The sequence below is a fragment of the Periophthalmus magnuspinnatus genome, chromosome 7 (genome assembly GCF_009829125.3).
Source record: "Periophthalmus magnuspinnatus isolate fPerMag1 chromosome 7, fPerMag1.2.pri, whole genome shotgun sequence".
Classification (NCBI taxonomy): Eukaryota; Metazoa; Chordata; class Actinopteri; order Gobiiformes; family Gobiidae; genus Periophthalmus; species Periophthalmus magnuspinnatus.
Window position 1 is genome coordinate 25,758,228 of NC_047132.1, and position 16,166 is coordinate 25,774,393.

The window sequence follows — 16,166 nt, forward strand, 5'->3', positions numbered from 1 at the left end:
CAGTAGTCTGTTTCTTTTCTGTTAATCCTTTCTTTTTCTAATAACTCTTAACTTCTCTGCTTTTTGTACCAGCAGCACCAACAATCAGTGCATTGTTTGAACATGGGGAAGAGGTCAAAATGGTGTATGAGGTACATTCATAATGAATCTCGCCTTCACATAGTGTACATAAGGTTATAGACTTTCTGTATACCCTTTATATTAGCAAAAGTAAACTTTTTTCCAAATTTTGCATTGCATTGATTTTGATTTTTTGTTATGTTGTTGTTAAGGTTCATACCCCTTTGTGTAGCTATAGGTTGATATTTTAGTATTTGAAAATGGCTGAAACCATCTTCAACACACCCAGTCCCTCCCTGTGGTTCCCATGGCAACACCATCCTTGCAGTATATGAGCCCATTTTATTGTTCCTTGTAAAATAGTGTATAATGTATGGGCCTTATTTTAATTCCTGTCTGGTGTTATTGATCTGTGCTTAATGCTAGTTAATTAAAGCAATCATATAATTGATAGAATCTTTTGAGTTTATACCCTGCTCTGATTCTGATTCTTTCCAGCTGTATTCATAAAGCCGAAGTGACGCTCTTGATAGTGGGGGACTTGTCTTAAGCTATAATCAAACATCAAAATGATACAGTTGTTGATTATAAATTACTTGAATATATTCAGACAAGGATGCTCGTTAATTTACCCCAAACAATGTGTGTTGTCAGTATAGGCCTAGACATTACCCACTACCTTTGCCAATGATTGACTTTTACGTGAAGGACATCATAGACGTAAACGTAAAGGTAAAAAGTCAAGTAGGCATGTTTTGTTCACAATCCCCAGCTAAAGAGTTATTTTTCAACAGCCTAGTTTACTTTCCCATGTGTTTGGATAAGTACATAATGCGCCAGATAGACTGGTATTGCATTAGGACGTCAGGTGTATATATAGCTACAATCTACTCCTGAATCCATCAAATTACAAAGAGCATCTTGGGTGCAGACTGATCTGATGTCCTTGTTCTGCAGGGGGCGTGATTTATGGGCCGATGCGCCCATCTTTTCCATGTGACCCAACCAACCTATCGTCCATGGCTTCATGCAGTGTGCACAATGAAGCTTAACTGCGGCTAGTAGTGCAAGAGCGCCCTCTACTGGTGTGCATTGATATTGCACGATCATGCAAAGTTGAAATTATTTATTACGAAGGGAGAAAAAACATCACTCACATCACTGTAATAGTTGTATATGTGCAACCTACTTGTTTAACCTAATTTTAGAGTCTTTTGTATTAAAAAAAATTCCATTCAGTAGGTTAATAATTAAATTAATTAATTACATAGAAGTACTAAGTAAAAATATGTTTTACATGTGGGCTTGTACTTTTCAACACAACAGAAAATATAGTAAAAGTAAGACAGACATGCTGAACTATATCTCAAAAGTTTATTGTGCCTGTTTATATGGCTTTTCTTTGACATTAACAGAGTTAACAACACCTTGGCCATGTCCAGAACTAACAAAAAACAATATCATAACAACAAGAAAGCAATGAGGAAATCACACAGTTCATGTGTGACAGCACCAACCAAGAACATTCACTCCATGGCGAAAATGTAACAGCATTCACGCATACTTTACACACACTCAACAATAATGAGACCTGCCTATTTTGTGAGATGGAAGCTCTCATTGCTACAGAAACAAATGTCTGTATTGCTTCAAAGAGAGGCAGAAAAAGCCTCTGTATATCATCTGTGCTTTCCCAGCCAGACGTTTTGGCAATAAAGTAATTGATACATGAAAACCCATATAACCCTCCACACAGAGCTGCTTTTAGAGAAGTGGGATATTCACAAGAAAGACATGAAGATATAATGGCTTTTTGGATGAGAAGGCAGTTTGCTGCAGGAATGCCAGTGCAAGCACATGGAAGCTGGGCAGCATTGGTGATGATGTTGACCTCTTATTAACGGTGTTCTGTAACCTTCTAGGTATATACACGAAAAAGGGTAACTGAGCTGATTAAAACTTAATACACATATAAATATTGCCAGTTTCTAGCATGCAAACTGCTAGGGTTTGGTCCTAATGAAAAGCCCTGAGTCGGATTCCATATTGTCATTCAAGAAGAAGATTCCTGGTTTCACTTCTTGCATATGTCTTGAAGCATTGCATAAGACAAGGAAGATTTAACGGACTGTACATGTGTGTGTTTTGTCTTGTGACATCATTAGGGAGTGCTCAAAGTTTGATTGTATTGATGGACATAAAACATACTCTTGAAACAACGTGTGCCTTGCTTGAATACCACAAAGTGCTACATATATGTTCAAGTGTAAGATTCTGTAATAGAATTTAATGTCAGGTTGGCACACTTGTAACAGCTAAGGATAGAGAAAAAAGAGTGTGTCTATTATGGGGATTTTCATTAGTGCGCAGGCTGAAGTGAAAGTTTATCCAAAGATGACTTTCTTTACTTTGGCACAATTATTTTCCATAGTGATCACATAAGTTGACTGAAACTATATAATGGTGATTCCCTGATTAAATGAATTGTGTAACTGTAACAAAACAATAGTCCTCTATGCTGATTATCATGACATCCAAACTGAGCAAAAGTGCCCGTATAAACCCTTGCTAAGCAAGTAGCCATTAAGGAAGACCCAGCCAGTTTTGATTACCCTTCTTTCCCTCTGAAATATCTTCTGAGGAAAGCTTATTAAGTCTAGAGGGTTGATATATATAACCAGAATAACAAATAAAAACAAAAATACAATGTTATATACGTAGATATGCAAGAACTTATTCATAAAATGAAAAAGAAAACAATAGAAAACAATATTCAAATGCAATAACCACAATAACAGATTAGCATACTCAATTTGGTTTTGCCCAGTACTCTTGTTTTCTTTAGACAAATGTGCTTTGTTGTTATCCATCAGCGTCTCTTGCTGGTATATGGTTTGGCCATTTCCCTATTGTGACATACAGAACAACAACATTGAGAAACGGAAATTAGTTTTCTCAAAGAGGTTACCTGCTTTGTGTTGCGTTCACTTCCCTCTTGGCTATGCCGTGAGTTTATATAGTTTACTGTCTGCTCTCCTTTACAGTTTTCTTGTAGTTCACTTGTCATGGACCATGTGGCCTGAGTTAGGAGTGTCTGTACACATAAGGCTCTGTTGTGCCCTGCAGCGGGGGACACTGATGTGCAAAGAGAGAGGGAAAGGAAAGGCCAGCATCTTTGAGGTGAAAGTGTGATTGATTCTTTTCTCTCAACACAGTGAGTTTGTAAATCTTTATAACAACGTGTATGTCTGTAAAAAAATGTTTACTGTGCCCTCCCACCAAGGCCTTTCCTCGACCCATCTAAGGGCTCCAATGGGCCCCAGGATTCACCATCACTGTCCGAACACCTGTCCCGCTCATCATCCCCCACATCATCATCATCATCCTCTTCTTCCTCCTCTGGTGATGGCTCACTGCCATTCTCTGTCGCCCAGCTGTCATCCTCATCCTCAGCTTCCTGTTTGAGAACCAAAGCTGGAGGCGGAGGAGGTGGTGGAGGGGGAGGAGGGGGGCTGTCGTTGCAATCTGTTTGGTCCTCAAAGGCCTCCGGATTCTCCAGCATCTCCCTGATTAACGGAGGCATGGGCCCTGGGATCTCCATCTTCAGGGTAATAGCTCTCTCTGCACCTGAACACAGACAAGGAAGAGGTAAGATTTTCCGCAAAGTTCAGATGTTAGTAGTTACGACATATTTGAATCATTTAATAGCTAAGTCAGAGTGTGATTTATACACTTTTACACTTTACTGAGACGACAGCCATTTAACATTAATATAAAACGATAACACAAAAGTAAACCCAACTTAAAAAAAAATAAAATAAAATAATACAAATACATTTTATTTCTTTGTTTGGTTGTATGTTGAGTGGTAGTTGGAAAAAGATACATTTCAGGCACTTACATAATTGTTAGTTAAGTCTTTATTTCTATCACTGCTGCCAAAAAAATATTTTATGCATACCCCCAAAAAATATGACCGCAATTTCTTCTTGACATAAAGTTCCTTGCCATTCCTCTTGTTGTCTGTTCCCTCAACAACTGTTTCAACCTGACCACAAAAGTGAAGACCAAAGTCCTTCATCTCCATCCAGTTTATAACTGACTGGAATGCTCTCAAGACTTTTTTGACCGAATGAGAAATTTTGGAGTTCTGTTTAAGGGTATGGGTAAATTACATGATTTATTTTTCTGCAATACTCAAACATAATTTTGTCAAATGATATGATTTAGTTTTTCTCTAAACCTCAAGCATAATTTTGTCAATTTCAAAATGTATAATTAACAAACATGTAATTCGATACTAACCTTTGGTGCTGATTCCCCGAAGATCTGTTATTTTCATGAGCATTCGGGGGAACATATGAGGCTTGTTGGGGCGCCTTCGTCGGGCATAGATCTTCAGTGCTTCCAGCAAAGGCTCCTGAAGCTTATCCACTTTTTCAGGCTCCTCCAGGTCCATACGATCTGAAGAAAGATGCAGAAAATACACTTAATTTAATATCTTTGATTTTGATTCAACTTAACTATATTGTGGTTAAGTTTTATTATGCATTCTGAATGTGTATCTGCTGGTGTAGTACCTCCACAAATGAGGCAGATGGCACTGAGGAGACCAGTTTCTGTATCATCCATCTCCAGGGGCAGAAGCTGGCCGGCAAAGGCAAACACTAGGTCTGTGAGAGGTCCGAAGCCAGCGTTGTGCATTTGAGTTCTGTTTAGAGTCAGACCATCAGAGAAGGTCATAGTGTCCTGTTCTGGAGTGTAACGTGTGCAGATTCTCAGCATCTGAAAGCAACACACATTATGAGACTAATCAATAGTACATCCAGTATCTAGTGAAAAATAGTATTTTACTATATTATCTATATTATCTAATCTTTTAGATTTTAAATTCTTAAGATTTACTCCCACAAGTGACCCAATTTGAAGTATATTTTTCTTCACTAGATGGCAGTATTTGTACAGTTCCTATTTACTGTAACTGAGACATTTACCCATTCTCTGGAAAAAAATTAACAATGACAAATAATAGTTTTGTACCAGAATGTCCAAGCAGGCGGCCTTGAGCAGAGTGATCTGGTCCGCTATAGTGAGGGTGGTAAAACCAGGCAATCTCTTGGCAAACTCCACAATCTTGATGATGCATTTAGTGGAGAGCTCACTGAACTTGTCCCATAGTCCTAAGTCTAGCTGGACTCTGTGGTCTGAGCTTGAGTTCTGCATACAAACAAAGAGCCTCACATCAGCTTGGTAGCAGAGGTGGAGGGAACACTGAGCACACAGCACATTTACATTTTACATCAGTCAAGGACAAAATCCATTTACATGTTGCATCAATCATCCCGAGGCCACACAGATGGTCTAATGGGGAACTGAATTAGTTAGGCCACCACTATGTTGGGAACGCCATGGCAAATTTACAGCTCTGCTATAGCCACACTAAACAGCTTACACAGTATACACTGTATAACTTACCGTGGTGTATTTGCCAAGTTGGCAGAGCGACGGGAAGGTTTCTTGGTGAGCCTTGCTCACTTTATTGACCAGCTCTTCTAGTTCCCCACTGAGTTCATAACTCTCTGGAAGCACCACCTCCTCCTTCACTTCTTTCTTCTTCTTGTTTCTGTCATTACGCACCGCTAAGACAACAAAATAAACATTAAAAAAAAAAAAAGTCACAACTACACTCTGTCCCTCCAAGCCCCCTCCTCCCATACTTTCCTTCCTCTCAGGATATCCAGTAATAGCAAAGGCACAATGTGATCCCGGTTTTAACACACATCCCACACAAACATTACACCCACATACATCATCTATGGACTCTGAGGGACAAGTAACTGCCATTTTAACATGAACATCACAAGTGTAGAGGGAGCCATCATAATATAACTGTTGTCCATTATGAATAAAACTAGTGTTTGAGCTATGTAACAGGGTTATTTTGGTGATGAAACAGGAAGTCACAATGATTTTGTCACTAGTCATATGATTGGTACACTGCCCTGCCTCGCCCTGAACACCACCCCACGTAGACTCCTCATTTGCAGTACCTCTATCTCTTTTGAATAGTTTCCCAGGGAGTGGCATAATTACTTCATTATTATTATTTTAATCTTGATTAATTAAAGTCTAAAAACAAATGTCATTCTACCAGTCTACAACTAATAAGTATAATTACACACAAAAAAGTTTCATTTTATTATGTATACTTTTTTTTTTCAGTTGTGTATCGCTCACCTTCCTTGGACATGCCAACTTCAAAACATTTTTGCAGGCGGCAGTACTGGCAGCGGTTGCGTGTCACTTTGTTTATCTGACAGTTCTTGTCTCTGTGGCAAGTGTATACCATGTTCTTCTGGATACTGCGACGGAAAAAACCCTGAAGAAATAAACAGACAAACAAAAAAGAGAAAATAAATAAAATAAATAATCTATATGTCATTACTGTGCAGTTTGAAAAGAGATTTGTTAGGTTATGTTACAAATTTTGGTAGCGTGTGGTGTGTATCCATGGTTCTGAATTGACAGTTTTCCTCACCTTGCAGCCCTCACAGGAGCTGACCCCATAGTGATACCCTGAGGACTTGTCCTGGCACACAAAGCAGGGCTTGTAGACACGAGGTGGAGGAGGTGGAGATGGGGAGCTGGGAACCATCTCCTCTGAGCTGGTGCTCTGTGTCTCCACCGCTGTGGACAAGAAACAAGAACTAGGTCAGTATGAAAGCCTCAACACATGCTTGGTTACTGGCTTTATACCAGTTTAAAATGCAGCTAACAAGGCATTTTGCCTCTCCCTAGATTCACATATTTGTTTTTAACTATGCTGAACAAGATGTACAAGATAAGACAAATAAATAGCAAAAGAATATCAGTCTCCACTGCTTTGCTACAATTACCACCCTAAGGCAAAGTGCTAACAAGTATAAAGCACATGACTTCGTGTAAAAACTCTGAAAAAGGAGGAATGAGTGAGTGACAGCAGAGACAAAACAGGAGCATAAAATAGAGTTACTGACAGGTTTAGTGATAAGAGCAGGTAAAAGATTTAGTGCTACAGCTAGCAGTCGAAGCAAGCCCTTCCTCATTCCAGAGCCTGACAACCGCTTACAACACATCTCCTTTGCATTCTGCATATCCACGTCACATGAACACAAAGCTGGTGAGGCTTTATGGGAAAGTAGAACAGCCTGTGACATCAGCGACACACTGAGTCACATAGCTGTTATGGTACATTATGCTTCATTGTACTCTCAAGTGAAACCTATACATGCTCTTTTACATTAAACTCTGCAATGTATGGATTCCATACTTCACCCGAGTAACATAAGCTGCTGCATACACTTTCATAAGACCAGGCCTCATCACACATGCTAGCCTGCACAAACTCAGACACACATGTTGCCCCCTCTCACCTAACAGCATTTCTTTCAACTTTCACCCTTGGTCACCCTCAAACTTCAACCCCCTTCCAGCTCTGCATCCCACCACCCCTTGACACACAAACCCTATTTTTCTCTTGTTTCCTGGCCCTAAATTCCTCAGTGCAGCCCTGCCAGGTTTTAATAGAGGCCTTGGCTCGTAAGGCGGCCTATAAAGGCGGTCCCATGGCTGGACTGGAGGCCCCAGCCCGGCTGGCCTACACTTTATTGGGACTCGGTCACCTTGGGCAGCTATTCACACCACCAGCTGTAGCTCCTAGCCCATAAAAAAAGCCAATCATAAAATAAAAAACAGGGAGGCTCTAAAATTCTAACTTTTACTGCTCCCACCTCCCCCCCGTACCTTCAATGGAAAGCATAGAGGGCTAGCCTAAACTTAACCTACACACCCCTCCCCACTGCTCTCTCACACCCAAGGCTGAGGCAAAACCCACCAGCTTGGCTTTTTACAAGAAAGGAGAGACTTCAAGAAGAAGAAAAAGAAGCATAAAAAAGGAATTTTATTTTAAAAAAAAAAAAAAAAAAAAGGAAGGGGGAGTGCTCCTGAGGGCAAGTCTTGTTCAAGACCAAGATGACCATTACCACTATGGCTACAGCTGCTGTGCCTGTCCAGCTACCTCATTAATGATAGTAACAGAAGTATATCAGACATATTCATATTTTCATTTCTTGCCTGCTGCTCATACATCTGTTTTTCATATGTGTTTTATATTTGACAATTCAGAATCCGCATTGAAATTCTTCCTTTGAAAGCCTCAGTTTGCTGGAGGCAAATATGTTTTCCATTACTTTTAAGACCAATCCAAAAGCCAAATGTGCAAATCAATCTAAAACCTAAAGTTTGGGACTGGTGAGTGTTTCTTCAGAGCTTCTCAAATCTCCTAGACCAGAAAGTAACAAAGCCGCAGGGTCAGAGGGAAAACAGAAACCCTCTGAACGTGCCATGAACCTCTTTGTTTATGCAATAATAACAGCAGCAAATGAGGCTCCAGACCCAGTGCTGACAAGCCTTTAGAAAAGGACAAACCATATGTGGCGTCAAGTAACAAACATTGACGGACACTGTCTAAATGGAGGGGCCTCTGAGAGAAAGACTCACTTTAGGCTCTGCTAACATGTGGAACCTGGTTTGTGCCAGGGAACCTGACTCTTGTCCCTTCCCCTTTTGAGACGGCTCAATCAAAACACCCCGCACCACTTACCCGTAGGCACCACAGAGAGAGTGCATTCAGATAAGTGCTGCAGCCTCTTTCCCCAGTCTCCTTCACTGAGCTCATCACTGTTTAGAAAACAAAGTCCACTGAAATGAGAGGCCCTCCTTATCAGCGTTCTGAGGTCTGGGGCCACAATTTGCATGACAATCCGCCATCCGAGTCCTGCAGGGTGCTGATGGACGGGTGAGATGTGAAGAGAGGATAGGGTGCTGGCTCTTGTTCAACAGAACAGAACACAACAGAAAAGGGAAGATAGTGAAGTTATCAGGAGCCACTGTTCATTTCCTGCTAAGTATCATTTTACTCCATAATCCCTTCTCTCAATGCTCTCCCTGCTCAAGTGGCCCAGCTGCACTGACCAGACCTAATCCCTGTCACATACAGTATATACACAGACACTATTCACTGGTCTTTAGCTCCACACATGCATACAAGAGGAGGATGATATCTAATTCCAACTGAATGTCTACCACCTATTCAGGCACTTCCAAAGAGCCACAGTCCATCATTCCCATCAACCTCATTAGCTGTGAAATGTTACTGCACATGACAGAAATAGCTGTTTAGCTAAAGGTGACTCCAACTAGGTCAATTACAATAGATTCTAGGTCAAGTCAAATGGGTTACTAAAAGTCCCTGCAGGTTCAAACATCAGAATTGGGAAGATTATGAAAGAAAATGGCAGATGATAATACAGAAAAAACAACACAGTTTATGAAAACACTGAGGCTGCCTGTTGTTCACCCAACTGGAAAGAGAGTGTGTAACTAATGTATGTGTGCAAAGGCATGACTCTGCAGCTCTGTTTTGTGTTGCAATATGCCGCTTTTAACGGAGCAGCATATGACATTCTGGCAGAGTAACAAGTATTCTTTCACAATAGGCCTGCAGAGTCTGTCTACGTGACTTGGTGGTGTGATTGGATCTTGACTAGGACAGTGTTCTCAAAGCCCTGTCTAGGCACGAGTGATCAAACTTGAAAGCTGTTTTCATTGTGCCAGTGAGAACGGAGCTTTGTACAGAAATACACGTGGGAGCGTATGTCATTTGTATGTGCCCACTCTCAGCAGCCTGTATTTGATTTGCAAATGTATGCTACTCCTAACAGGATTGTTGGACTTGCCACAAACATGATATTGTCCTGAAATATACATGAAGTTGGCATTGGCTTCTAGTTCCTGTAAAAGCATGCATGTCTGGGGCTTTTTGTTTACATAAAACCGGCCATAAAGCTTGCATGTTCTTGTCAAATGTGCAGAGCAGTAAAGAAGTGACTTGGAGTTAGTGTGTGAGAGGGGCACACAGTAAAGGCCTTAGCGTGAAATGAGGGGTGGTACTGGGCAGACTGTAGTGGCAGAAGGAAAGCAGATTGAGGGGATAGTGAACAGTGGGCTGGAACACTTGCTGGCACAATAGATGGAACCCTTTGATGGTGCCCTTGGCCTTGGCAAAGCATACAACTCCGCAGGGTACTATGAATGAGCATCACGAATATGACAGACTTATTCAGTAAAAGAACTAAAGGACCGCGCCCCTGTGAGCACTCTCCTTTCTGTTCTCTGCCTACGTTTTCCTGCCATCCCTCTGCGGCTTTTGCTACAAGGTCCCACAGACGTGCTTCCTTCCTCTTTTAAGTAGCACACTTTCCGGAGGATCTCACTGCTTTTGTGGTCACTTGTATGTGTCCCTTGATCCTACACCTTTGTAAAATGGCATGTTTCCCATAGGTCAAACAATGCTACTTTCTTGGTAAAATGGTTTATGTACATGTAAAGACTAAAGTTTCAGGCAGGAAGAGAGGAATGCATTTAGTGAGAAGACGGGGGATGCTTTCATTAGAGGTGCTGAGCTGTAGCACCTTTCAACAGCTGTCAGAAAGCTCATTACTGAGGCCGAAACACGCACACACAGACCTGGTCTTGTAAAGTGGGCCTCCTGAATGCCCCTTTAAGGCCAGCACACTTAACAAGAGGTGTGTTTTAGTGGGCTCGCACATGCAAGATTTAACACAATTCATGAAAAGGGACAAATAGCAAACTATAAATACATTGGCTATATATCTTGGAATGTATTTCTAGCACTCTTACATGTTAACCACAGAACTATGGATGCAATGTGACAAACAGCTATATCTAAAGAAAGTGTTCAAGTGGAGCAGGGCAGGAAGGCAGCAGGTGGGATAAGCTTCTGTCCAGAGGGCACACTTTAGAAAGTGGAATTACCCTAGCAGTCCAGTGGTGCTCTCAAAACACCCTTTCTTCTTTACAGCACCTCATAAAGGGCCTTTTGATATTTCTTGAAGCAGCCAGCCAAGCCAACATTTGGCAGCAAACACCCCCCTCTTCCTGCACCAAACAACCTTGTCAAAAAAACAGGTCGTGCCCACCTCTTGCTTGTACTTCATGAACTTTACAAAGTTTCCTTCAAATACCCCTGTGCAAAATCCAAGGAAGGAGGTATTAAAAAGGCAAGTCAGAATGAAAGGAAACTGAATTACAATGAAAGGGCTGAAGTTAGAGGTTTTTACGGCTTGTGAGGGGACAAAGCGAGCAAGAGAGTCAAGTGCAGATCTGTGGAAAAAATGTGCCCCCTCATCCCTGTGGAGAGCTCCAGCTGACTCCTCGTCTGCCCACCAGAAGACTTAGGCAGAGAAACACTCCTCTTCTGCTAATGTGACTGGAGCTTGAACCCAAACCTGGCAATCTGGTGGAGGACTGGGCCATTGATCATGTCATGGAGGAAAGGACAACTCACAGAGAGGCGAAGAAGTGGTGAGAGAGGGCAGAGGCAGACAGGCGTGGTGAGAGAGGAGAGTCATCGAGGGAAGCCTGTCTCTTTGATCCTCCGTGTGTTTCTGAGCCTCCCAGACTTCCTCTTACCATCTGTAGCCCTGGCTCTCACCTGTCTGTCTCTGGCACAGCCGCTAACACTCGTTCAATTGCTATTGCTTCCTTTCTATAACAATAGAAACTCACAAAAGTAGAAGTAGCCCAGGTCCAGAGCGGCAGCCTGCACTGTCAGAGGAAGTGAAGGGAAAGGAGGATAACATAAACAACAACAGTAGTACTGACTCTGTCTCACTGGGGAAGCACCATACACTAAAGCTTCTGAAGATCTTATTGGAATGAACAAGATGCAAATAAACTCTTGATGTACCCACTTGATAACTGTGTGCACTTATCAAACAAGCTATTTCCTCTTTTAGGGCCTTACATAAGTAAAAGACTATATCACAAAATGAATCTGCATTTTTTTGAGTCAAAACACAAGCACTGAGAATAATCAATTTCAGTCATGCTGAAAAGACTTTAGTCCGCCTAGTGTTAAAATGATTTGCACTTTGTATATTTAGTCATTTCTAAAATCATGGGCACCTCAACTGGCACTGCTGTAGGGAAATCAGAAGCAGAATCATTGTGAGAAACTTCTCCTTTGAGTATTATCAGAGCAGCTATGCATACATAGGTTTTTCACTTTGCCTTAACCAAAAAGGTAAATGCGTTACCAAACATTTGTTAAATAAAAGGTTGTAGATGGCTAAAAATCATGCAGACACATGTCTCGTGATTCATTTCCTTTTACATGTGGGAGGTTCCATGCAGGTCACGGGCATTTCTGTCTAGAAACACCAACCAAGCAGGAAACCGATATAAAGTATATTCTAGCAGAGAAACATACACTGCCCCAAACCAATAGTATTACCAATACTAATAGTAATACTCATACATGGGACTGCACATTATCAATCATCATCATGCATACTCTAAGACTGAAAGCACAAATTCATTATTATTACCAATAAAATTTAGTATGTAGCCAACTTGTTTAATTGTGCTACATTTGCTTCTATGATTATGTTCACAATGGGCAGAGAAACACTGAAGTTCTCTACCAAGTTCCATGTTTCCACAAAGTGAAATGAACAAACTCTTGAAATGTTAGCTACAGGCACACAATCAGCTCGATACACAGGCTCCACACCTGTTCCCCTTCAGTAATCATACAGGGAAAATACACAGCGAGGATGCAGTGCAGACAGACACAGGCAAGTAAGAACAAAAACAAATGATCTATATAAGTATACAAATGATCTCATTCATCATCCCCACAAAAGTGGTCATGGCAGTTGCATGTATGCATAGTGGCAGGATTTGACTAATGTTGCAGTGAAAACACCCACCTTTCCTCTGGCCCTCTTTTCTACTATTCCCACCCCTGAGCTTTGCCATTTCTGTCCTACACTGGCCATACAACTCTTCTTGCCAAATGTTGTCAGAAACATGTGCCCACTTACACAGAATATACAGGTGGGGTTGTGTGTTGTCTAGTCTTGGCTTAGGTGCCTGGGCCCTCTGCTTCTCATAACACTGAGCCCCATGGCAACGCTCGAGCCAGTCCGTTAGTCAATAACACAGGCATAACAGAACTGTTCTCTTCACACGCCTCACACATGGCTTCCAACTGACATACAGCTAAATGGCCTACACTATGCACACTAAGCATACATGTGCAACTGTATACGGCATGCTATGCGCCGTGCCAAAATCCATGCACTCCAACATGGAAGGGCATCATGGTCACATCCACACATCCATACAAGACCTGCCAAAGGTCCACACTTCTTTACGAAGTAAAAAATTCCTGCCAGGCAGAGAACTGGTATCAGTAAACAGATATAATAGCAACAGCCAGACATGGGTATTAGAGTGGGCAGTCACAATACCCCTGTGACCATCATGCTATTGTGCAAGGGCTAACAAAAGTCCACATTTTCTAATCTACAAGTGCTGAAACCTGTTGGCAGCCTTCTCAGTGTTGCTGCCTATAGGCATTCTTTGTCATAACATTTGTTAACTACAGACAGGCAGAAAGAGGATAAAGTGCTTTTGAGGTGTCACATTCTTAGTCCACATGGTTGTTTTATTTACAGCCGTGCGACTGACGCTGCTGAGGGGCTATAAACTGTTATTAGAGCAGACGTGGATTCTAGCACAGGCCTGAGGAATCCCAACCAGCACTGTGCATGACTTTGACACAGCTGTATGGCCTCTCAATGCCAGTTATATACACTTGTACATAAACATTTAAAGCATTGACATATATGAGTTTACTTAAACCAGAAGCCACACACCAAACACAGGGGTTAGTTCTGTGCTGTATAGAAGCCTTTTTTTTTTTTTTAATCAGCCTAAAGCTCTATTTCAGGTTGTTTTATTTTTTTCATCTTTCAAAACAACATTTACAATATTAGCTGTAATTTGATATAGTACCCATCCTTATTAGTGAGTGTAGTTAGTTTCAGAATTGCTTAAACACTCATGGATCTAATCAGTGATCGGGATGCACACCACAACAAAAACAATTTTCAATTATATAATTCCCACTGGACTTTGATCTTGATTCAATTTCCTTTGAATAATAGCATGGGGTCATTGAGCTATTTGGCATAATTGTTTTCAGAGACTTGGCTTTTTTCACTTTCAGTCATATCAATTACTACTCAGCGACCTTGAACCAGCTGACGGCTCAGTCTGTTTTAACTTCCAACACATTTCATTGGACATTATCTCAACAGAATCAAATGGGCTGACGTAAATGTAACAACACTGACAAGTCCTTATTACAACTACTCGGATAAGAGTCCTATTACACTCTCACATGCTGCCACCCTAAATTATATATCTATTTTCAGCACTGCCCCCCTGAGGCATTTTAATCTTTTAATTGAATCTTTTGTAATTATAATGAAATAAGTGCTGACCTCCATCAAGAGGACAAAAAATTGGGGCCGGAGTGTGCCAGCGGTGACAGAACAGCTATTCTTTCACAGAGGATTCTTCTGTGATAAATTCTCATTTCAATTAGCTGTGTAATTCACATCAGTGTGGCACATTAGTACAAACAAAGAGGAGTGTGGTGGGCTCAGACTATTTCGGCAGGGTTTCAGCCACACTTACTACTAAATGTGAATCAAGAAGAATCACAATTGCAAGTCAAACTTTGGTCCAAAAAGATAAAGGTAGAGATGTGTTTAGTGAGAAAAATGCTCTTCCCCTAATTCTGACCCTGGAGATCTACTAAGTGTAATTGCCTCATTTTTCTAAGCAAATGAACATTGACTGAGAGGGGATTGCTCTGTATGGGCTCTCTCAGATGGCTTCTCTGGCAGTTGACTAATTCAGTTCTCATTGACATATGACTAAATCAGTGTCCATTATCCGTACATGAGGGGCAGCTCAGATGTAGTACCAGCTCTGTGGCATAAGGCACTTAAGAGCATTACACAAGCTGGGCTGGTGGAAGAGCTCTCTCTTTCAGTGTGCTGACAAGGCTGCCACACATGGTGTAGATCTGACACTGACCAGGCCGTAGCCTCTCACTAACCTCTGACATTGAGGTCTCCCACTGGTGAACAAAAAACAGGAAAACTGGCCACATACTTTTAAGTCCTGTGATTGTCCCTGGATAATGGCCAACAGCGGTGACACTTATCACCACACCAAATTTACTGCAAGAACAATAGGATATGCTCATTTACTGCTGCCCTTTAACATTTTCTTCTCACAGAACATTCACTTTTCTAACATTTATATGTTTTGATTTGTCTGTTGATCACAAACTAATCCAGTTTTAAGCAAAGTAACTTTCTTTACAAACCAAGACAACATTGTGGCCACACAGGTCCCTCTGTTGTGCAGCTGAGCCAGCTTAATGAGATATCAGACTCAAACATCAATTCATCAGGCACATTGACGAGGACAATGAGGGGCAACTGCTTCACTAAAGAAGGTATTATGGTGCCCGTGTGGGATAGGGCGGCCTTGTTTACAAAGGTTATTGGGCAGAGGCAGTTTGAAACAGTACACCACATCAAGTTTCTCTGCTCTGCTACACTCAGCTCTCCTGGCCTCAGGGCAGCTTTTTGGACTTTTTCTATCTCTTTGATTTTCCGGGACAGGGCCAGAAGAAAAATATACGTCTAGAGACTGCTGTGCTGATTTTAAGTGTGTGTGTGAATGGGTTAAAAGGCAGGCCATAGAGGCCTGATTGATTAAATAAACAAATCTCATCTTGTTATCATCAGGACTCCCTGAGCTGAGCAGAGCAGGCTGGGCTGGCTATAGTCCCCCCTGGCTCGGTCTGCACTGACAGGGCATCCGTCTTCATTAAAGCTTAGCCAGTGTGCATGACAGCCACTGAAACGCTGGTGTCTTCACGATTAATGAAGATAGATGACTCCCACCAAAAGGCAGGATAAAGGAACAAAAAGCATGAGGATGAATAAACAGAAAAAATACTAAAACATTACAAGGAAATACAGAGAGCTCTGACAAACAAGAACAGCCTGGAGCTTTTATCTGTTCCCTGCCCTGGTGTTGTTTCTTGGATTATTTTTTCCACTGTGTTATCTGGCTTGGGTCTGTTCACACTTCTCCCTCCCCAGCCCACCCCC

The 16,166-nt window shown here is 41.5% G+C and overlaps 1 protein-coding gene across 4 annotated transcripts in view; it reads right to left on the reverse strand.

Moving 5' to 3' along the window:
- Nucleotides 1-1,416: 1,416 nt before the first annotated feature.
- rarga (retinoic acid receptor gamma a) overlaps nucleotides 1,417-16,166 on the reverse strand; it is a 35,555-nt gene continuing 20,805 nt past the window's right edge. For all 4 annotated transcript variants that reach the window (XM_033969878.2, XM_055222814.1, XM_055222813.1 and 1 more), the window contains 7 exons: nucleotides 6,599-6,747; nucleotides 6,298-6,439; nucleotides 5,536-5,699; nucleotides 5,101-5,277; nucleotides 4,641-4,845; nucleotides 4,366-4,524; nucleotides 1,417-3,687 (listed from right to left, as the gene is read on the reverse strand). In XM_033969878.2, the coding sequence (XP_033825769.1) occupies nucleotides 3,323-3,687; nucleotides 4,366-4,524; nucleotides 4,641-4,845; nucleotides 5,101-5,277; nucleotides 5,536-5,699; nucleotides 6,298-6,439; nucleotides 6,599-6,747 (1,361 nt within the window). In that variant the 3' untranslated portion in view covers nucleotides 1,417-3,322. The remainder of the gene's footprint in view (nucleotides 3,688-4,365; nucleotides 4,525-4,640; nucleotides 4,846-5,100; nucleotides 5,278-5,535; nucleotides 5,700-6,297; nucleotides 6,440-6,598; nucleotides 6,748-16,166) is intronic.